Source organism: Bacillus rossius, chromosome 16, assembly GCF_032445375.1.
Source record: "Bacillus rossius redtenbacheri isolate Brsri chromosome 16, Brsri_v3, whole genome shotgun sequence".
NCBI lineage: Eukaryota > Metazoa > Arthropoda > Insecta > Phasmatodea > Bacillidae > Bacillus > Bacillus rossius.
The window spans coordinates 4,553,336-4,576,696 of NC_086343.1; the positions used below are offsets into that span (position 1 = coordinate 4,553,336).

Sequence of the window (23,361 nt, forward strand, 5' to 3'; positions counted from 1 at the left end):
GTGCATACGAGTACGTGAAGGATTATGCAGAGATTTGTCGAGCCACCAGTACACAGATGAACTTTCTTTTCTCTTCTTATTTTTACAAAATATTCTGTGGAAACCAGTTGCCAAGAAATGGTCCGTTTTCACTTTAAGAAATACATATTGTAAATTTGTACAGCACATTGCTATGGTTATTTTTTTTGCACGTGTATGACATACAATTTGGAATCATTTCTCCAACATTTCTTGTCAAGCTTACAAAAATTGGCACATTATTTTAAACTTTGGATGACGTTTTACACAAGCATACATGTTAATTCGAATATTCATCAATTATTGAACGGTTTACAAATAACTTTAAGCATGACTCAAATTAAGTGTAGAGAGGGAGAGATAGAAAGAATAATGTTAGGATTACTGAATCAAAACAACTTTGGATTGACTGAATTCAAAATTACTGACTCGGAACCAGTATTATTACACTACTTACATGTTTTAAGCTGTAAAGTACGTTTCTTACATTCTGTAAAATCTAAGCGATGTTTTGATCATAAAATGAAAGTAGACTATTTATTTTTTCATTGTTGTAGCAAATAATTTTAACATAAATACCCTATTTAGTATTTTTTTTACAAAAATTTCAAAATATTAACAATAAAACATGCTAATTTTATAAGCATGATATACAAGAAGGGTCAAATTCATACAAAAATATCCAATATTTTCTTGGAGGAAATTCAAAATTAATATGGGTCCACCTCCCCCCTTTCAAAAAGCTCGTACACAATTTACAGCGCTAGTGTTAGTCTACCTACCACCGCCACTACATTCAGACACAGTTGGCATCACTGCTTTAACGACTTAGCCTGAGCTAGGCCAAGGGCATGCCATTTATAAATTTTTGTTAGGTTTGAGAAATAGCTACCAATGCTTGCGAAGTGGCTATGAAATTAAAAATGAGAATGAGTGGACCCTGATTAATATGCCTAAAATCTTGTATACTAAGAGATGTTTTACTTATCTTACAATTAATTTTTTAAGCACCTGTGGCAAACAACAGAAAAAAAACAATGCATCAGTCAGAAAAGAGGCTTCATACTGCATGGCTCGCTCCAGTTTATCATACATTTTAAAATGAAATTAATATTAAAATATACAGTGGTTTTAACTACAAAATGTGTTTTATAAATTGAGAATATTCAATTGATATAATGAACATCTAATAAAGCAAAATGTAACAAAAAAATCAACCTTTTATAAATAAGCAAGTGTAAACATAGTACCCCTAAACCAAATGGTTGATATAGTTAGCACATTGAAATTTTGAAATATTCCAATGTCACTAAATCTGTTTTTTTTTTTTAATGGGGAAAACATTTGTAATAATTGCACATCATACTTAATATATATGTCAACAAATGCTTGCGTACAACATTAGCGATTTTATACTAATTACTAACATATTTTTAGAGTCTTTTTAATATGCTGGATGGAAGAACTCTCGCAATAACATAAATATCATGTCAGAAACCATGACAAACATGCATGAAACACTTGCGTAATACGAATGTGGCTATTGACGGACAATAACAGTATCTGTAAAAATAGCAAATGGGAGTATTTAGAAAAAACAATTATATATATCAAAATGCTGGTGCATACACAAATATATTTCAAATCTTGTTCTTCGCATATCTTAACTACTATATTTTAAGCTTCATAACGAACTGTGGACACAAAATTAGCAGTTAGCAGTTCTTAGCACAACATTAATAAGTCACTAATGCATTGTGTCTCATTCCGAATGTTCCTGTTAACAATATTGACGGCTCTATGGAAACACCCCGAAAGTAAAGCCCAAAAAACTGCTGCAGTACCATTTTTGAGATCATATACCTACTTCTTTAACATGGCCATAGCGAAAATTGTGGTGGCTTTTAGTGAGGTAGCATTCTAGTTTAGAGACTTATTAAAAAAAGTATTCTTTTTGGTTCTAATTACTTTGTGGTGTTAATTTAGTGACAGGAGATTGTTACATTGTAATGATTTGCAAAACATTTATATGTGAAATGGTGGATTCATGTCAGCTTATCATCAGCACTACTTGTGTGAAGTCTGGTATTTTAATAATGAAAACAGTTTCGTACATAATCTAATGGGTGTTCGCGATTGCAACTGTATCAACAGGTATCAAGTGAGCTAACAATGATACTTGCTGCAATTTTCAAATAAATATTTTTCTCGTTTTTTTGATGGCCTTTACCCCACATCACTGGATACCTGCCACATTCCTTCGAATGTACAGTCCCTGTCATTGCTGAAGCAAGCTGTTTGAAAGTACAGTAACACACATGCACCGTGGCACCCGCATTACTTAACAAGCTACCAACATTAACCTGTCTGTACTGTTGCACACACGAAAAAAAAAAAAAAAACACCCGTTAGTTTAAATACGAAACTATCTTCATTATTTATAACGTAGTACCAGAACACAAAAACTCACACACAACTTGGCGATAATGATATATATTGACATCAATAAATTTTTTTTAAACGATCGAACTGCAATAAAATCAGTAGCTCGGCTTCTGGGATTGTAACCGCGTCCTTGGCGAATGATTCGCCGACGTTTCGGTCGAAATCGCCCGATATGACGGCGACTGCATTCTCGAACCGAAACGCCGCGGTGAATCATTCCGCCAAAGAACGCGGCTACAACAACCCAGAAAGCCAAGCTACTTCAAGACAAAATGGCCCGCGAAAGCCTGCGAACATTTATTGCAATAAAAAATTAGTTTTCTGTCGTAAAAAAAAACAACCCCAGAAGGAAGATCTAGAATGTCTTGAGTTTTTTTTTCTTTTTGGCAGAAGCCTGTAAACTAGAATTTTGCCAATTTGAAAAGGAACGTTGTTGCAACGGGGAGCAATAGGCGGAGGTTCCTCGGAGCGGAGACCAGACGCGGGGTCAACACAGCCCGGCCTGGGGCAGCTGTCCTTTTTTGAAATGTAACTGCGAGCATCGGAGGCAAGTGGAGGGGGGGCAGCTGTCCAGGGGAAGCAGCGGGCCAGCTCTGCTATAAGCTGGTCTCCATGGTGACGAGCTGTCTGCAGAGGCGGCCGGACCTGGGCTGCAGCCTCACGCGCTCCGGGTCAGACACGACCACCACCTCGGTGGTGTCGGCGGACTCCCGCCGGCAGATGTCTCCGCGGGCCGTCAGCGAGCGGCGCAGGCGGGTCAGCGCCGGGAGACGCAGGGCGTCCTCGTAGGCGGGCGGATCGTCGGCGGGGGTGGTGGCTCCGCGACCCCGCAAGGGGTCCCGGGGAGAGCTGTCCGCCAGCGGGCCGGGCAGGAACACCAGTCGGGCGCCCTGCGCCGACACGCGCGACGAGGAGGACCCGCCCCAGGAGCGCCTGGCCCCCGCCCCCGCCGCCGCCGCACGCACGCTGTACGAAGACTCCGCCGACGGAAGGTTGGCGTTGCCGTCGGTATCCCCGGGCCAGCGCGCCGCCTCCATCAGCAGCGACTCGGAGTAGCTGGGCGCGACGGCGTGGTTGTCGTCGCGGATGCAGGCCTCCAGGTCGCCGCTGTCTATGGTGCTGTCGTGCGACAGCTCGCCGCGCGACGAGTCGCAGTTCGTCTGGGCGGGAGCCGTGGCCGTCGTCGTCGCGGCGTCCGGGGTGCGGGGCGACGAGGCGTCGTAGTTCACGCCGAACAGCTTCGTCACCTGCGGGCGAAGGTCGCGCGCGCACATGGGGCGCAACAACTAAATTTCCAAAAAAAAGGGGAGGGGGGCGGCAATATACCTTTTTTTATAAAAAAAAATCATCAATCCCCCCACCCCTCCCTATTGAAGCCCCCTTTCCCCCCGGGAAAATTTGTATTTCAAGGTGGCAAAATGGTGCTATTTAAGCAGTTTTATTATCTAAAAATTGATTACGCAGCACTTTCTTTTCCCCCGTTTGCCCCCATTTAAAGGTTTCAGAAAAGGGGGGGGGGAGGAGGCAAAATACCCTTGCCACCCCCCTTGTTGTTGCGCCCCTGCACGCACGCACGCACGCACACACACACACACACACACACACTCCCCCTCTCCTTTCTGCCGCTAACACTCGCGTCGCACGTGTGTCAACTGCTCTTGACTTGCAACACTCACTCAGGCAATGTCACGTCACGCAACTTCAAGCATCAACAATTTAATTCACTCAGGCAATGTCCCGTCACCCGACTTCAAGCATCATCAATTTAATTCACTCAAGCAATGTCACGCCACCAAACTTCAAGCATCATCAATTTAATTCACTCAAGCAATGTCCCGTCACACAACTTCAAGCATCAACAATTTAATTCACTCAAGCAATGTCACGTCACACAACATCAAGCATCAACAATTTAATTCACTCAAGCAATGTAACGTCACCCGACTTCAAGCAACAATTTAATTCACTCAAGCAATGTCACGTCACACAACTTCAAGCATCAACAATTTAATTCACTCAAGCAATGTCACGTCACACAACTTCAAGCATCAACAATTTAATTCACTCAAGCAATGTCACGTCACCCGAATTAAAGCATCAACAATTTAATTCACTCAAGCAATGTCACGCCACCAAACTTCAAGCATCATCAATTTAATTCACTCAAGCAATGTCCCGTCACACAACTTCAAGCATCAACAATTTAATTCACTCAAGCAATGTCACGTCACACAACATCAAGCATCAACAATTTAATTCACTCAAGCAATGTAACGTCACCCGACTTCAAGCAACAATTTAATTCACTCAAGCAATGTCACGTCACACAACTTCAAGCATCAACAATTTAATTCACTCAAGCAATGTCACGTCACACAACTTCAAGCATCAACAATTTAATTCACTCAAGCAATGTCACGTCACCCGAATTAAAGCATCAACAATTTAATTCACTCAAGCAATGTCACGCCACCAAACTTCAAGCATCAACAATTTAATTCACTCAAGCAATGTCACGTTCCCGACTTCAAGCAACAACAATTTAATCCACTCAAGCAATGTCATAACACTTCCTTGCATTAATAAAAAACGAAAATATTTGATAAAAAATACTTTACACGTGTTTCGTGTATACGTATTTCCTTCAAACACCGTATAATTTTCTTAGTTTTGTCGTTAGTGAAACAATGATAAACCTATATTTAGCATTACAATTTAAAAAAAAAAGTGCACGAACACCTGATACGGCCTCCTGTTTCCCTGCTCATGTAACTAAGCTCGTGGGTAATGATAGCGAGCCCAGAGAGAAGAATGCAGAGCAGTTGTAATTGGTGCGTTCAGACCGGCGCAGTTGAAAGAGCGATCAGTGGTAATTTAATCCTATCACATCGACCGGTAACTCCACCCAGTGGGAGGGGGGGTGTTTGCCGGCTAATTAGCGGACATCAAAAGCGGTTAATTTCAGCAGAGTTGCAGCGAATGCGGGCTGCGCAGCGAGTGGAAAGGGAGGGGGGGGGGAAGTGGAGAAGTGAGTCCTTACTTTGCTTCATTTAAGCCTCGTATAAGAGCCCCTCCCCCCCTTATCAACGGATCACCCCTCCCAAGCCCCAACAAAGTGACGTGGGAAATGAACCCACACCTCAGGCTAGCTCCACTTCCACGGCTGCTACTCTTTAGTAGATGGAATTGGTAAGTTCTGCCGCAGGGATTGATAGCAAAAGTTCACTAACTCATGATTTAACCTTGAGCTTTCGAGATAGGGAGTCTAGCCCGGAAGTATTTGGCCCACAGATTTGTCCTTGAAATAAAATAATCATTTTTACATAGAGAAAGAGAAAGTTTGGTAGTACCTACTATAAAAGCCTTTATTAACTTTATCAAAAATTATTTTACCTAAAACTTTTAAACGTGCAGAAGAGGCATCTGCTGTGTTAAATTTTCGGCAATTTTAACAAAGAAAAAATGGCATTCATATTGGAATGTTCACCTTCGAAGGCACAGTTTCTGATATACTATTTATCCCTTCATCATGGCCGCAAACAAGGGGGGAGGGGCAGAAGGGGAAGATTGTCCCAGGCCATAAAATACTCAACTGTGTTTGAGTGGTCATATTTCATCTGCCCTAGACACTATTAACATGATTTACAAAAAAAAAATTGCCTAAACTGTCTTTCCTCAAATCTGCACGGCTCTTCGTATTCTCATAGTGGCTCCAACAACTGCATCATCTGGTGAGAGAGCTCTCAGTAAACTGTCATTGATCAGAAACAGCTTACGGTCAACCACAACTGAAGACAGACTTGATCACCTAATGCTATTTTAGCATCGCGCATGAGTTTGCAGACAAGCTGTCTTTCCATACGACTATGAATGACTTTGCTGCAATGAAGGCTAGGAGATAACGGTTTTAGTTTACTTGTGTGTGTTATCTTAACTGTGCCGTGTGTGTTTTTTTACTTTTCTTGCTTTTAAGTTCAATTTCTTAAGTAATAGATATTGTTTAACATTATATTTTGACAAAGTTAAGTGTCAGTAAATATAAGCACTATTGTGTTATGCTCCAATTAAATTTTAAGAGCTATCAAAACGACAATTTCAATATAATTGTTTAGTTTTATAATAATTTGTTTAAATACTAAAGTTAGTAATATACATTTTTTTAAAAAAATATCATCTTTTTTATTTGTCCTGAAACAGTATCAATAATCATTCCAATACATTTTTCTAAACTAACTACACACAGATCTGGTGGTGTAGTCCTTTAGAGAGAGGTAGAGATTAGGCTCTGGGGTTCTCTTCTTCAGTTTCAGGTGAATATTGTGTAAATGGAAAATTTGGGCCGATGGAGTACAAAAGTTATGTTTTTAAAGAGAGGGGTCACAAACCTAAACTCTGCCCCAGGCCACAAATGTCTGTGCTCAGCCCTGCCCTTCAAAAGTACAAAACTAGTAAATATTACTAATAATACTATTAAATAAGTAATTATATTAAATACCATAATAAGGCACCTAGTCGTAAAAACCAAGTCTCCAATATTATTGTATGGTTTAATTTCTATAGAAAAAATTACAAAATATGCATTTCCATAATTCTCTCATGAACACGTTGATGTAGATGATGATTATGCCTGGTCAGTTTTAGCATTGAGATACGTGATCATGTTTTCTTTTTAGTTAGGTAGGTGATATGTTGTTCTGTTAGTGAGGTAGGTGAACATGCTGGATTTGGGGGTGAGAAGATGAAGTGTTGGGTGCTGATGGCGAGGTATGTGAACATGTTGGGTGCTGGTAGTGAATTATGTGAGTGGTTTGGTGCTGGTAATGAAGTACCTCCACATGTTGCGTGCCAGTAATGAGGTATGTGGATGTGCTAGCAGTGAGAAAGATGAAAATGCTTGGTTCTGATAGTGAGGTATGTGACCATTTTGGCTGCCGGCAGTGAGAAAGGCGAAAGTGCTTTGTTCTGGTAGAGAGGTATGTGACCATTTTGGTTGCTGGCAGTGAGAAAGGCGAAAGTGCTTTGTTCTGGTAGTGAGGTATGTGACCATTTTGGTTGCTGGCAGTGAGAAAGGTGAATGTGCTTGGTTCTGGCAGTGAGGTATGTGAACGGGCTGGATGCTGGCAGTGAGGTGAGTGAACGGGCTAGGTTCTGGTAGAGAGGTAGGTGAAAGTGCTAGGTTCTGGCAGTAGGTGTGTGAACATGCCGGATGCTGGCAGTGAGGTGAGTGAACAGGCTAGGTTCTGGCAGAGAGGTGTGTGAACATGCCGGATGCCGGCATCAGGCAGGTGCACGGACGACTCACCTGGTAGTGCACGTAGGAGGTGTTGCACTCGATGACCATGCGCAGCGGCCAGGAGAGCAGCAGCAGGCTGCAGGCCCAGAACACGGCCTGCCGCGAGTACCAGGGCAGGCGGTCGGGGTCGCTGTACGCCACCACGTACTCCTTGAAGTGGCACACGTTGGACAGGTCGAGGCCCTCGCGCATCTCCATGTAGTCGTCGTAGCGCTCGTGCTCCGAGAAGAACCTGGCGCGCTGGTCCTCGAACTCCGCCGCGGCCTCCAGGTTCGAGAAGGCGAACCCTGCGCCGTGCGAGGCTCGAGTCAGGGTCCAGGCTGGGTCGTGCTGGCGCTCGTAGCCCCCTCCCCAGTCCAGCTCCCAGTTCAAGCTGCTCAGTACGAACTGATAGTGTGACTGAACCGACAGTGTGACTGAACTGATGGTGTGGACTGAACTCAAGCCTTCCCCACACTCGACCAGTCCAGCTCCCAGTTCAAGCTGCTCAGTACTAACTGATGGCGTGGACTGAACTGATAGTGTGACTGAACCGACAGTGTGACTGAACTGATGGTGTGGACTGAACTGATAGCGTGGACTGAACTGACAGTGTGGACTGAACTGATAGTGTGACTGAACTGACAGAGTGGACTGAACTCAAGCCTTCCCCACACTCGACCAGTCTAGCTCCCTTTGGTAAAAGGTCCAGGTCTAAGTCAAAGGTCAACATCAAAGATCAAGGTCAAGTTCATCAAGATGGCTGCCGTTACGACACGATCCAAGATAGTGGTCAAACACCTCGGCACTTGAACCAGAAACCAGGGCCAGCTCCGGATATTATACACTATTGATCTGTTCGTCAGTCAATCAGTTCAGACTGATCTGTCCCACCGTTCTTGCTCATATACCCCAGTCCCGAGTGTTATGTTCCGACTGATAAGTTTGGACTGAAATATGCTTCTATGGGACTTCAAAGCTACAACCATATACTTTTAACATGTAATATTGAAATACTTAGGATTTCTACTTGTTTCCATAATACTTAAAACACTAAGTACCAACTGTTTAGTTTCTAGGAACACCCGCGAAAACACCCACTGCTCAAGCAATACATATTAAAAAAAACACAGGGAAGTGCAATGACTTTACAACTCTGTTTGAAACCTCACATTTTTCTGAATTCTTATTAGGTTTTTAAAGGTCTGGTTAATACTTGTGGCTAATCGTGCTGTGACACGGCCCAGTCAATCAGCCATTTCTATGTCTTGTCAACATCCAGGGCCTAATAGTTTTTTTTGTTCGGTTGGCTGGTACATCGCATTGTAATGCATAGAGTATTACATTGGCGGGAAGTGACCTTTTCGGACACCTGTATTTAGCTAAAACATTTCGTTTATAGGTATTTCTCAAAACACTGGAGAATTTTATTCATTCTGTTGTGAAATGATGTTAAAAATATTTGAGCTATTTCAAAATATTTGAGCTATTTCCACTTATATAATGGATTTTCAGGGAAAAAAAGGGGTCCGCGTTATTATCAGCTTAGCCAAGCGTAGTAAAACACATCTCCTAGCATATAGTCAATAACAGAGCCTTAGTTTTCCGGGAAAGTATTTTTGGGAATATTTTCGGGTAATTTTGCACGAAATTTTCTGCAAAACTAGAATATTTTAGGGTCATACTTTCACAGAAACACAATTATATATATATATATATATATATATATATATATATATATATATATTTATTTATTTAAATTTAAACATAACCAAATAAAATTTAGTTAAATCTTTTTTTACTACATATTGGCTGACTTAACATTTGATAGTTGGGTAGTTGGGTGCTACTCTCTATCAACTGATAGGGATAAAGAATTGTTTGAACAGTACCTAATAATCTGTAGAAAATACATTATTGTATAAATATCTTATATTATGTAAATCTATGTCGATAACGGAAAAAAAAGGAAAATTTTCCAGAAATATTGTGGTTATTTTTTCCAGAAAACTTTCGAACTGAATATTTTCCTCGCCATCAATAATAAAAAAATGTGCGTAATATTAACACACCGTGTGGAGTCTGACGAAAAGTCAATTTTTCACTGCAAATGTAGATGGGTATACGCGACAATGACAGTCAAGGGGCAAAACAAACATAGACTGTGTCCGGGCACATGGCTTTTGGTTTTACGTGAAAGACAGTACACCAGACTTGCGTATCAATGGCTAATGGTTAAGTTGGTAAGGCGATGATACTGAATTGAATTTTTATTTCCGTTACAGCAAAAATTTGAATTCTGGTACCCGTGGGATTCGATATCTGATTTTAAGGACGTTTCAGGTGGGAAACTCTGGGGGTTATGAGAGAGGAGAGGAGAGGCGAGGCGAAGTGAGGCGAGGCGAGGAGATGCGAGGAGGGGAGAGGCGAGGAGAAGAGAGGAAAAGAGGAGAGAGGCGAAGTGAAGAGAGGCGAGGCGAAGAGAGGAGAGGTGGGGAGAGGCGAGGAGGGTAGAGGCGAGGAGGGTAGAGGCGAGGAGGGTAGGGGCGAGGCGAAGAGAGCGAGGAGAGAAGGGGAGAGGTGAGGAGAGGTGAGGAGGGTAGAGGCGAGGAGGGGAGAGGGAAGGCGAGGAGATGAGAGGCGAGGAGATGAGAGGCGAGTAGGGGAGAGGAGAGGCGAAGAGAGGCGAGGCGAAGAGAGGAAAGGAGGGGAGTGGCGAGGCGAAGAGAGGAATAGGCGAGGAGGGGAGAGGCGAGGACAGGCGAGGCGAAGAGAGGTGAGGCGAAGAGAGCGAGAAGAGGAGAGGCGAGGAGGGGAGAGGAGAGGCGAGGAGGGGAGAGGAGAGGCGAGGAGGGGAGAGGAGAGGCGAGGAGGGGAGATGAGAGACGAGGGGAGAGGCGAGGAGAGGCGGGGCGAGGCGACGCACCCTTGCTGAAGCGTATCTTGGTGATGGGGCCCTTGAGGTCGAGGGCCAGCTCCCGGGAGACGTCCTTGACGCCGCAGCAGGCGAACACGAAGCAGGACCCGGCGGCGTGCGAGTTGACCCGCTCGTAGTACACCTGGGTGGTGGTGTAGGCGTCCCCGTTGCGGTAGCGCGTCACCTGGCGCTTGCGCCGCACGTAGTGGTAGCACACCGCCTTCCACCTGCGGGCGGCCCGCGCCTCAGTTGCAGCTCCCCTGGTCCTACCTCCCATCCCCGCATCCAGAGGGACACACCTCATCAGAATCAAAATATTAAAAGAAAAAGGGGGTTGTCTGTAAAGTCGGTTTACGGACGATAATTTTACGTGATAACGTCATAAGAAAACATTGATGAAAAATTGCATCCTTTTTAATTTTCAAATATTATTTACAGTTTTTTGCAAAATTTAATTTAAATAATTTGTTTAAATATAATCACAAACAATTAGTTAAAAAGCCCGCCTCAACCTGTTTGATGTTACAGAAGATTTTCTCGCACGGTGGTTCGCCGGTTCTCGCACGCTCGGCTCAGGCGGAACGTGACAATTTTTCGTGCGTGCAGCCGGCGTTCATCGATTTTATAAGGCGTTATCACGTAAAAAAATATATGGACGCGAGTTGGAAGTCATACTTACTTGGCGTGGTAAAAAAAAATGTAATAATTTTGCATTCAAATAATTAATATCAAAATAATTGTTACGATTTATGATGTGGGGAAACTGGGTTCGTGACGGGATTTTATTACAGTTTTATTGATTACTAATAAATATTTGTACTTGAATAATGTCCGATGGCCAATCATTGGCCCTTAAAAATGTTCATTTCGTAAGTCACTCAAATGTCTTGTCAAGTTCCGCAGTTTGCACTCCCTCGCTGGAGCTGGGCGCGACAGTGGTTCGCCCCTTACCCCGCGCCTGTCCACACACACACAGTCTCGCGGCACTACCGCGGAGGCCGTAGTCGCTACTTCAGTGCCTGTGGCGCCCTCCTCGAACCGACGAGAGCGGCTGTGACGTGTCGCGTCATCCCGGACCGAGACACGGCGCCCGAAAAAGTCCAGAAAGGCGGCGCCCATTCACGCCACTCCGCGCGGAAGGTCTGCGGAATTCCGTGAAATTAAAGTGTATATCTTGAAAACAAAGTGATAAAAGAACAGCAACACAAGTGGCGCTGGCGGCTGAATTTCGCACTACGACCAACAACAACTTACTGGTAAAAGAGAATTCCGTTTTTACTTTTTAACGTTCAACATTTTCACTTTTAAGTTGTCTGGTTGAGGTTGCGTCCGTTAGTTTTTCGTGTACTCGCGGGTTTTATTGGATTGCAAAGTAAGTCGTTTATGTTTTTTCTTTGGTGCCAAGGAATAAAAAAAACAAGAATAATAATTAATTATTTTCGTTCAAATCTTTTCCAGAAGGCCAAAAACAAAAATTACCAGCAAACATATACGAAATGGGAGATCGTTCCAGAACATCAAGGATAGTAAACATGTATTCTTTAAACCGAAATTAATTTCGTACGTATATAAAATTGCAGATACTGGATGTTCTTTTTTTTTTTAATTATTATGCTCTGTTTGGGCAGAAAAATAAGGAAAATGTAAGTATGGCCGAAAATGCACAAGGTAATTTTGGTCGACAATTTGAAGTCAAGCTTTTCAAGAACCCCTCCACACACGTAATATCCAAAATGTAGCTTTCTCGGTTCATTTGCATTTCTAACCCTTTTTTTCCCCGACGTAATGACTGGACTAAAGGTTCAAGAGAAAATAATTTCAGTTCTCAAACAGGTTGCACAATGAAAACTTTAGGGTTTCATTTTTATCGAGATCTAGTGGGATTTGAAGTTGGTCCCAGGGGGGTAAACACTCTGCAGGAGTTGGCACCACTGTAGGGACTCGAGAGCCACGGGAAGCCTTCATTTCACAGACGAGAGAGCCACACCCGAAGTTCCCCGAAGGTTGCTTAGCAAATAACTTTTTTAATATGTAGCTATACAGGGCTAGGAAATCGTTTACATGATTTCACAGTATCTTTTATGTAGCTATCCTAACAAATCAAACGTCAATAATGTTTTAAAGTATTTATAATGTAGCTAACCTAACCTAATCGACCATTAGTTATCATGAGTTGTCAAAAAAAATTGGATGTTTGTAAAGTCGGTTTACGGACGATAGTTTAACGTGACAACGTCATAACAAAACATTGATGAAATGATTGCATACTTTTATGAATAAAATTGAATAATTTTTATTGAATTATCACTATTTTGTATGGCTACAAAGAAGGAGTGAAATGAAATCTACAATTTCATTGATAAATTTTATTTTATTTGCACTCATTAATTCAAATATGTTTATTACTTTAACGAAGAGATTATTTTAACTATAACTTTTATACATGTTTGCTATTTAAATTCTTCCGATCTGTGTTATTATTTTAAAAGATAGGACGATGATGGGAAAAGCAGGAAACGAATGGGAGTGTTTCAAAGTTCAATGTGCCTCGAAAAAAGTCAGATCGACGGTTGTTCCAATCGAGTGGAAGAGAGAGAAATGCGGTGCAAGCGTACAATGAGCGTAACGGGACACAGCGTAATGGGACAAAGTGCGTAACGGGACACTTTTTCCGTGCGTGCAGCTGGCGTTCATCGATTTATTAGACGTTGTCACGTCGAAAAAAAAAAAAACCGAGGATGCACGATCGGGAGTTTGGCTCTTGAGGCCTGAAGGACGTCATCATTTTTATCCCCCCCCCCCCCCCTCCACTGTAAGAGACTTATGGGACTTTGGTTTAGAATTTATTTTTCTGTAATTTTTGTTTGTAACCAAATGTCGTTTGTCTGTCAATTAAATTATAGCAATTTAAAATGCCACCTAGAGTTTACCTTATAAGGCCCATACCTTTTTTTTTTTGGTATGACTATACATTGTTTGGAAAGAATTTAATTTTCAGGATCTTTGGTTTTTTTAACTCATTATTGTACTTATCACTGTAGAGTTTTCGGGATTATCGTTAAATTTAGTTGAGTATGCTAGTACATACAGCCTTTTGCGCACTTGCCAATAGTGAAGTCAGTCTATGCGCGTCTTTTAAGCTCAAATCCGTTAGAAACTCAGGATGTTATTAGTGACGCGTACACGGGACTGGCGTGGTGGGTGCGGACGTGTACAACTACCCAGGGGCGTAGGAACCGGGGGGGGGGGGGGACGACAGGGGGCACGTGTCCCCCTGAACTTTTTGGGTGGAGGGGACTATCCCCCCCAACTTTCTACACCGTGATATTTATATTTTATAATATTATTCTGCCCAACTTTATTTGTAATTTCCTTCACTCATCAAATTTTATCTTAAGGAAACAATAAATAATTTTAACATCGATGTATCCAATGGTTAGATAAAAAAAAATGGTTAAAAAAAAGCGATATTTTGCACTTTTAAAATCAAATTTTTCCGGTGGAGGACCCCCGGACCCCCCCCCCCCCGTCTTAGCAAGACATCCAAATCATTATTTGTCCCCCTCAACCAGTGGCGTAGCCAGGATTTGTGTATGGGGGGGGGGGTGTTAAGAAGTATGCCCCCCCCCCGTATTAAAGTGGGGGGTCCGGGGGTCCTCCCCCGGGAAAAAAAATTGGATTTTAAGGTGTAAAATAGTGCTATTTTTTTAGCAGTTTTCAGTATTTAAATTTTAAATATTGTAATAGTAAAATTTTTTTTATTAATTTTTAATGTGAAATTTGTTTGAGTGATGAATAAGAAATTTAATTAAAGATTTGTGCTAAGGGGGGTGGGGGGTGGGGTTTCAACCCCTAAAACAACCTCTCCCCCTGGCTACGCCCCTGCCCTCGACTTTATGAACACAGCTACGCCAATGCGGAAACCACCCCGGCACGAGGGGAGTTGGCTAGGGTTACCAGACGTCCGGCAAAAGGAGGACATGTCCTCCTTTTTATGTATTTTTTTTTGCGTCCGGCCGGATTTTCCTTAATGCTCCAAAATGTCCGGCTTTTTTTAAAAAAATGAGATGATTCCTGCAGTTACACTCTGAGTAAAGCGCGCGGTGCGCACTAATACGCTGTCCGCAGAGTCACCTCACTAGTAAGTAGTTCTATGACAGCTTGACAGGTAGCAGCACATGCAGAAGCACGTGTTTTTAATATGCTGTACATGCGTAGTTTGTTTGATTCTTCATACTGAAACTGTATTAAATGCCAAAACATTGTAAAATATCGTAACTCCATTGTAATTAATTCATGGTTTTTTTTTAGAAAAAAATATATATTGTCCTCCTTGTTCGTTGTCGGTGTCTGGTAACCCTAGCCGCGGTAATGGAAGGAGCACTCACCACACGATGGGCAGCGCCTCGCGCATCTGGCGCACCTTCTCCAGCACGGAGCGCGCGTCCACGCGGTAGCCCAGCTCGATGCGCGCGGTGCAGTGCCAGCACTCCACCAGGTACACCAGGTACAGCATCAGCATGAAGGCCACCGGGATGTAGACGTAGCCGTCGTCGCACGGCGACATCTGGCGCGTCGACTTGATGGGGTACAGCGAGAAGTTGATCACCACCTGCGGACAGCGAAGGGGGTTCTCGCGCGCCTCCGTTCGTTCACGTCGACCCAGGTCTACCACCGTGACAAATTTTCTCATCCACCAGAACGGCAAAGGAAAAAAAAAAAAGAGCGGTTGTCTTATAAGTCGGTTTACGGACGATAATTTTACGTGATAACGTCATAACAAAACTTTTAATGAAAAATTGGATACTTTTGACGTGACAACGTCTAATAATTCGATGAACGCCGGCTGCAAGCACGAAAAAGTGTCCCGTTACGCACATTGTCCCGTTACGCTCATTGTACGCTTGCGCCGCATCTCTCTCTCTTCCACTCGATTGGAACAACCATCCATTTGACTTTTTCGAGGCACATTAAACTTGAAACACTCCAATTCGTTTCCTACTTTTCCTATCATCGTCCTATCCTTAACAGATTAACACAGGTTGGAAGAAGTTAAATAGCAAACATGTATGAAAGTTATAGTTAAAATAATGTCTTCGTTAAAGTAATAAACATTTTTGAATTTATGAGTGCAAATAAAAGTAAATTTATCAATTAAATTGTAGATTTCATTTCACCCCTTCTTTATATCCATATAAAATAGTGACAATTCAATAAAAATGATTCAATTTTATTCATAAAAGTATGCAATCATTTCATCAATGTTTTGTTATGACGTTGTCACGTTAAACTATCGTCCGTAAACCGACTTTACAGGCAACCTATTTTTTTTAATTTTCAAATATTATTTACAGTTTTTGCAAAATTTAATTTAAATCATTTAATGAATATAATCACGAACAATTAGTTAAATAGCCCGCCTTAACCTGTTCGATATTATAGAAGATTTTCTCGCACGGTGGTTTGGCCGGTTCTTGTACGCTCGGCTCAGGCGGAACGTGACACTTTTTTTCCGTGCGTGCAGCCGGCGTTCGTCGATTTACAAGACGTTATCATGTCAAAATGTCTGACTCATGCGCTTCTGCTGCTTTCAGGGTCATGCCGTATTCACGGTATGAACCGCGAAATTCGAAAACCAGCATTCGAACAACATCTCCATTTACTGACGTGGCTCGGAAATCTTTTAAGTTAAGTTTTTTCAAATAGCACGTGGATTTGTAAAGTGAAGATCTTGCACACCGTTTTGTTAGCTCCGGCAAAATAGGTCACTTAAGATGTTACTTAATACCAGCAGGCCATTTAAAAACCGGGCTACAGACAAAATAGAATATTCTGAAATATTGCCATCGCCTTTGCTCGCAATTATTTGGTAAAATGGAAATATGTTTTAGAAGGTTTCAGATGATCAGTTCTCGTCTGTAGATTTCTGATAGGGTGTTCCAAGTCAACATTCACTGGACTGGTTTGATGAATCTTTTCGAGGTGTGCTATTATGATACAATAGATTTAGCTCGTAATAAAAAAAACTACCACATCCCACATCTGTTAAAACCTGTCTTAATTTTTTTTGTATACATTCATAGTTTAATTTTACGCACATCCATCATTCAATCATTTGACTCACCTCACATTCCCTGAAACTTGGTCATTAAATAGTGGAAGAGAAACATCCAGAAATGCGTTTCTGAATCGCTTCAATATCTAAACACCCTGCAGGAAATTACTCGCAAGCATGATCATGGAAGCTAGCTCGATTAATTATCGATTAGGGAATAAGTTGGTAACAATTGAGCACGGAACATCAGACATTGTACTTTTAATTGAAATCGCAAATACTTCAGTCACACTATTAAAAAAAAAAAAAAAAAACTGAAAGCTGCCCCAATTTTCAGTATGAAAATATTTCTGAGGGAAAAAATATGAAACCCATGTTCTAAATGTTATTATGATACGCATTTCGATATGCATCAATTAGACGGACATTAAAATGACACGTTTCACGTAATTTCTTAAGTTTAGCCAATAAATAAGTTTTTTACATTTCCACAACTTTTTAATGGAAATGTATAATTACAAACTAACAATTATTTGATTACGTAATTATGTAATTATATAATTACAAACTAACAATGTTGTCATACATCACATAGTTAGCAAAAAATATTTCCTTAGGAAATATGATTGAAAGCAGCAAAGCAAAAATAAAACTAACGGTTTATTTTAAATGTATGAGATCAATCAAAAATAATATTTTATTAGCAAGTTATGTTCACATATGTTAGAAATTTAATGTAATTTTTCATACATAGCTGAAAGTCTAGTTGAAAGAGGCGATATCTGCAGCTCAGGAAACCCATAAAAACATTAGTCAAACAAGTCCTACTTAAAATTTCCCAATAAAATATATTATATAGCTGAAACACTTCAAAAGCTTAAAAATAAAATTTCCCAATGACAGCCACTATAACGATTATGCATCGCATACATAACACACTCTTATAATCTACCGGAGAAATCTTCAGAAAAGAAAAGAGAGAGAAAAAAAATGCTTCAATACATCTATCTAATCACATCGAAAGCGTCACACAAAGTACAATACAGTTAGCTGAACTAAACAAAAGTAAGAAGAGGAAATAAAACCAGACAGAAAGAGGCTGTTCGGCAGCAGACGACTATGCTAGCGATACGGCAAGTGATGAAGTACATATTCCTGTTCTACAAGTGGAGTGTGCGGTATAGACAGGCAGCACGCAGGAAGAGAATAGCTTACATATAAATAAATTGTTTTAATTTGCAGGCAGGCTGGCTATTGGTACGTGATCACAAGAGCAGTTCTTGTTTTTTTATGTATTTATTTAATTTAATTTTTTTTTTCCGTACCTCTCCTGTTCTATTGGCAGCAGCTTTCGCTTCTTTCTGCTGGGCCAGCCAATGAACGACCGTGTTGACATGCTACAAACCATCCCACACATCCATCATCACTTTTGACTCGAAGCTCTGTTGGATTTTTCGCCCCGCCATTCTTCAAAAACAAACCCGACGACTGCCTTTTTTCATTTGCCTGCGTCGCCGTTTGCTATTGGGACACACTCGCCCACCATCACACAGGGAAACACCTCTCAAGAGTTCAGGAAATTACAGGGACTGTAGCTTACTTCTATATTAATAATACACCTACATCTATCTCTTAGCAACATAATCGGAACATGGCATCAATGGTGCTACTAAATACTAAAGGATGTTCTTCTCTCTCATTACTTTGATTCAACATGCGAAAGTCTAATAAAACTATAATAAAAGCAGATAAATTTTGGAGTGAAATGGATAAATCTCCCAATTAATTTTTTTGTTAAAATTTATGTTCCTAACCATTCCCGAGTAAAATATTTTAAAACAAATTTTGTCATTTTTTTCCCCACAGATAAAACTAGAATAATTTAAATTTTTTTAGTAACTTACTAAACAATACAACCTGTAAAGTTAAAGTAATTAAAATACATCATAGTTAATTAAAATTTTTGAATGATAGCTCCCGAAGGGCATTTTCAATGACAATGATTACTTTTTAAAAGGTCTTATTTCTGGTATCTGCGCATTTACAGCTCGCTGGTAAGATACTTAAAATAATAATAATATTGATATTATAAATGATTGATTTGTTAAATAAGTAAATTATAGCTTCTAGATACCCTGATTTTATTAATAAAAAAATTAATTGCCTACATTTATTTTTCATAAATGAAATCCATTAATAATTTTATTTCTTATATAACTGATGATTACCAAAGGCATTTAATATCAATTTTTTTTGTTTAATACCTACTTATTCATATTCATAATTCACAGGTTACTTTGAAAGGTCCTACTGAAACAGCACCATAATGCACTGACCATCAGCAAGCTAGTCAAGATATAACTGTGAAAAGTTGCTTCCACGATTCTTAATTCCTACATGGCTGCACAATAAGTTGAAAGAAGTTATAAATGCAGCTCAGGAAACCCATAAAAAAAAATAACATGAATCAAACAAGCCCCACTTAAAATTTCCCAATAAAATATTTAAACGACCCCTTTATTCTTGTTGTTAAGTCTCAGAAGGTTTTTAAGAAATTCACATTAAGAACAATCAGCAATGCTTAATTTATATTTTTGGCAGACTATCACTATACGCGGTTCACTAACTAATTTTTTTGCATGTAATATTTAACATTCGTTTACTTTCTACTGACTACACGTAAACGATTAAAAAAAAAAAAACTGATCTATGAAACGTGAAAGAAACACGACAACACAATCAGCGCTAACTGAATTCGTGGCCGGCATGCTCGTCTTACCACAACCACTGTCTTATCAGTGGAGCTAACACAACCACTGTCGTATCAGTGGAGCTACAGGCTACTATTGAACGCTACAGTGCTGGCTGGTGATTCGGTGCTCGTTTGCCGTTATCAGTAAAGCGACTCCCCCCCCCCCCCCCCAACCCACCACCGGAAGACCGGAACAGGAAATGGTGGGGAGGGTGGAAGGGGGTTGGGATAGCTGAACTTTGATGTCCGCGTGTTCCCAAACGAGCATCGGACCATCGAACCATCTACACACAACACTTCACACGGCAGAAAAAATAAACACAACACACAGAAAAACACTAAACAGTACACATGATGCCGAGAGCGTGTGTGTTCGTGTTTGCGTGTAAATATTTGCATGTCTCTTTGCGTGTGTGTGTGTATGTTAAAATGCTGTTTTTTTTTTTTGCAATGGGTCCAATGGACGTGCGTTGCTAGCTGTCTGTACAGTTTCCAGGGTGCGCAGTCCCTTTCATTGAAAACCATTTTTATAAACTGTTATAATCCCTCCCCCCCCCCCCCTCACTGACGATGTCCTAGTTCCAACCCAGACGGTTTCTGGGAATGTTCCTACTCTGACGCTACATCGGTTTAAAACCTTTCGAACGACAAATGTCACGAATTCAGATTTTTTCCCCCTTCAAAAAACTATAATATCACTATTGACAGTTGCATTTCTTGGGGGAAAAAAGTCTGAATTTTTGTTTAACTTCAGCACAATGTGTGTTTCTTTAATATTCAGTGCTTACTGGCTACAGTCAGGTTAGATTTCTGCGCATGTTCCTAAAGTCGTCGTACTGTTGCTTATTATTTTTTTTTTACAAAATATTGTAAATCTTCTCAAGAATTATTTACTCACTATCAATAGTTGCACCGAAAAAAAATAGAAAATAAGTACATTATTTCCCGCAATTTAAATACTTGGGTTACGATTAATTCAGTTCTTAAATTATTTATTTTCTAAATGATATAATTAGTTAGGAAAGCCAAATTTGTTGTGTTACAATCAAATAAAAGAAACTCAAGTTTGTTAAAATATTTTGCTCGAATACTAAACGTTCATATTATACACGACGAAAGGTAAAAATTTGTGAATGGAAATACATAAACGAAAATTAAATGTGAAATTTCAGGTACAGAAATTCATTTAAGAATTACCAAACTTCAATGTAAAAAAAATATCTGTTATGTAGGTGTATCTGTTTTGATAGAAATATAATAAACGTGTAGCTAACTGTAGCATATTCGGTTTGTAGCCAGCATCAGAATCTATTCCAGAAATCTTCAAAAAGAATGCCACTTTAAGGGGCCCGCCTACCTGGTCACACAGACGGTGCGCAGAGCTTCAGGAAAAACAACGCGATTTCAAAACTACTCATGATATCCTAGTGGGGTATGTTTACGAAAAGAATTTAATAGTTCGCTGAGGCCCGAAAAGTACTTTTGATTTTGGATCATGTTTTTAAACTGTATTTCTAGAAGAGTTAAAATGGCTAAAACGCGTGTTTTCGGAGTAATTTTTAGGCGTAAAACAACCAGTACAGATTATTAAAAGCACTTAAGGGACTTGCATTACATCTTTATCTTCATTTCTCCGCCATATAATGTTACGGTCACCGCTCAAATTTCACAGTTAAACTGTGACGACGAGAAGACTGTGCGCCAATTCAGAGACTTGCGCGTAGAGGCGATACCGCGCTAGAAATACCATTCAGCGTCGCGCTTATCATCCCGCCTCACTAACACACATACACCCCTGACGAGGCGGGCCCCTTAACAGGTTATCGTAGGGAGAAAATCATGATTCAGTTACCGCCTGACAAAAAACTACTCGTTGTGGGAATAGTGTTACAGATGTGCTTCGCTGAGAAGATCACTGCGTGTGAGATGTGTTTACATCACAAGCGTGTAGGGTGGGACGTGTGGCGCCGATGGCTCTTGGCAGAGAAGCGAAGAGTCAGATAGTCTATCGTCCAAGTGTCAAGTTGTCAAAGAGAAGGAGTGTAAAAGTCTCCAGCTGTAATTTTTCCAAAGAGCCAGTGTCCGAATGTCCAATTGTTAAGTGCCAGAGATTCTTGAGTGTCAAAGTGTTAATTGCCGGTGTGTAAAATGTAAAGTGTCGGAGTTAAAAAAAGACAAGTATCAAAAGTGCCAAGTTGTTAAAGTGCCCGAGTGTGTGACCGTCAAAGTTAAGAAGTATCGGAAAATCAGAGCGGTAGAGCATTGTAATATTTGGATTGTCAAAGTTTCAAAGCGATAAAATGTCAAGTTGTCGAAGCATCAGAAGTGTGAAAGTGTCAAGTGTAAAAATGTAAAATGTCGGATTTCAAAATGTTAAGTATTCTAAATGTCGGAACGTCAAAAATGTCAAGTTGTCAAGTTGTTAAAGTGTCCGAGTTACGGAGTATCGGAAAATCGGAGCGCTAGAGCATAGTCGTGTTGGAGTTTCAACTTTCAAAGCGATAAAATGTCAAGTTGTCGAAGCATCAGAAGTGAGAAACCGTCAAGTGTAAAATTGTAAAATGTCGGATTTAAAAATGTTAAGTATTCAACATGTCGAAACGTCAAAAATGTCAAGTTGTTAAAGTGTCCGAGTTACAGAGTATCAGAAAACCAGAGCGGTAGAGCATTGCCTTGTTGGGAGTGTCAAAGTGTGGGAGTGTCAACGTGTGGGAGTGTCAACGTGTGGGAGTGTAAAGTGTCGGAGTGTGGCGTGAGAGCAGACACACTACACAACTAAGATGCTATACTTGATATATACATACGGGCGGACAGATGGGCGAGCATAAAGACGGGCGAAGAGATGATCGAACTAGGCTGACCTTGGTCACCTCGGCCACACGGCACCAAGCGACGGCGCCCAAGCAGCCGTAGATGAGCAGGGTGAGGATAAGGCACTTCCAGTTGGTCTCCCTCTGCAGTGCCCCGCACACAGTCTGCTGTATCGGCCGCTGCTGCAACACGAGCGAGTGACACATGAGCAGGGTGAGGATAAGGCACTTCCAGTTGGTCTCCCTCTGCAGTGCCCCGCACACAGTCTGCTGTATCGGCCGCTGCTGCAACACGAGCGAGTGACACATGAGCAGGGTGAGGATAAGGCACTTCCAGTTGGTCTCCCTCTGCAGTGCCCCGCACACAGTCTGCTGTATCGGCCGCTGCTGCAACACGAGCGAGTGACACATGAGCAGGGTGAGGATAAGGCACTTCCAGTTGGTCTCCCTCTGCAGTGCCCCGCACACAGTCTGCTGTATCGGCCGCTGCTGCAACACGAGCGAGTGACACATGAGCAGGGTGAGGATAAGGCACTTCCAGTTGGTCTCCCTCTGCAGTGCCCCGCACACAGTCTGCTGTATCGGCCGCTGCTGCAACACGAGCGAGTGACACATGAGCAGGGTGAGGATAAGGCACTTCCAATTATTTGCTTGGGTCTGAGTTAGAGAAACCAAGAAACCATTTAGCATTTGAAGGAATGAATTAGGAAAACCTCTCATCATTTACATGGTCTGAATTAGGGTTACATTTTGGCATTTGAGTAGTGTGAACGGGAGTAAACTTCCAAAACATCCCAGAAATTTGTAAAGATATTAAGGAAAATAATCCCAGCTTTTCCGTTCAGTGAATTAGGGATATATTCCAGTATTTGCATGGAATAAATAAGGGATACCACTTCTAATTTGCGTGGAGTGAAATAGGGCAAACGTATTCTAGAAAGTTAAAAAATTTTAAAGAGTCAAATATATTAAAAACTAGTAACTGACTGCCATTAGTTGCAATGACTCAATATTATTTTTTTGGAATTTTATGAATTAATTACTCATATACAAAGTATCTCCCTATCTCTATAATTATGTGTTACTATCTCT

The 23,361-nt window shown here is 41.1% G+C and overlaps 1 protein-coding gene across 1 annotated transcript; it reads right to left on the reverse strand.

Annotated features, from left to right (window-relative positions):
• Nucleotides 1-1,753: 1,753 nt before the first annotated feature.
• LOC134540293 (transmembrane protein 151B-like) lies at nt 1,754-22,884 on the reverse strand. Its single transcript, XM_063382952.1, has 5 exons — nt 22,321-22,884; nt 15,041-15,264; nt 10,662-10,879; nt 7,766-8,043; nt 1,754-3,710 (listed from the first exon to the last, which is right to left on the reverse strand). The coding sequence occupies exons 1-5, from the start codon at nt 22,882-22,884 to the stop codon at nt 3,060-3,062; spliced, it is 1,935 nt and encodes a 644-aa protein (XP_063239022.1). The 3' UTR covers nt 1,754-3,059.
• Nucleotides 22,885-23,361: the final 477 nt, after the last annotated feature.

Bases quoted from the DNA above. Each gene is read 5' to 3' on its own strand.
- LOC134540293 (XM_063382952.1), bottom strand. From the start codon at position 22,884: ATGTGTCACTCGCTCGTGTTGCAGCAGCGGCCGATACAGCAGACTGTG. The intron at 15,265-22,320 runs GTCAGCCTAGTT...CGCTGTCCGCAG, and splicing joins GTGTGGCCGAGGTGACCAAG to GTGGTGATCAACTTCTCGCT. The intron at 10,880-15,040 runs GTGAGTGCTCCT...GGCCGCCCGCAG, and splicing joins GAGGCGCTGCCCATCGTGTG to GTGGAAGGCGGTGTGCTACC.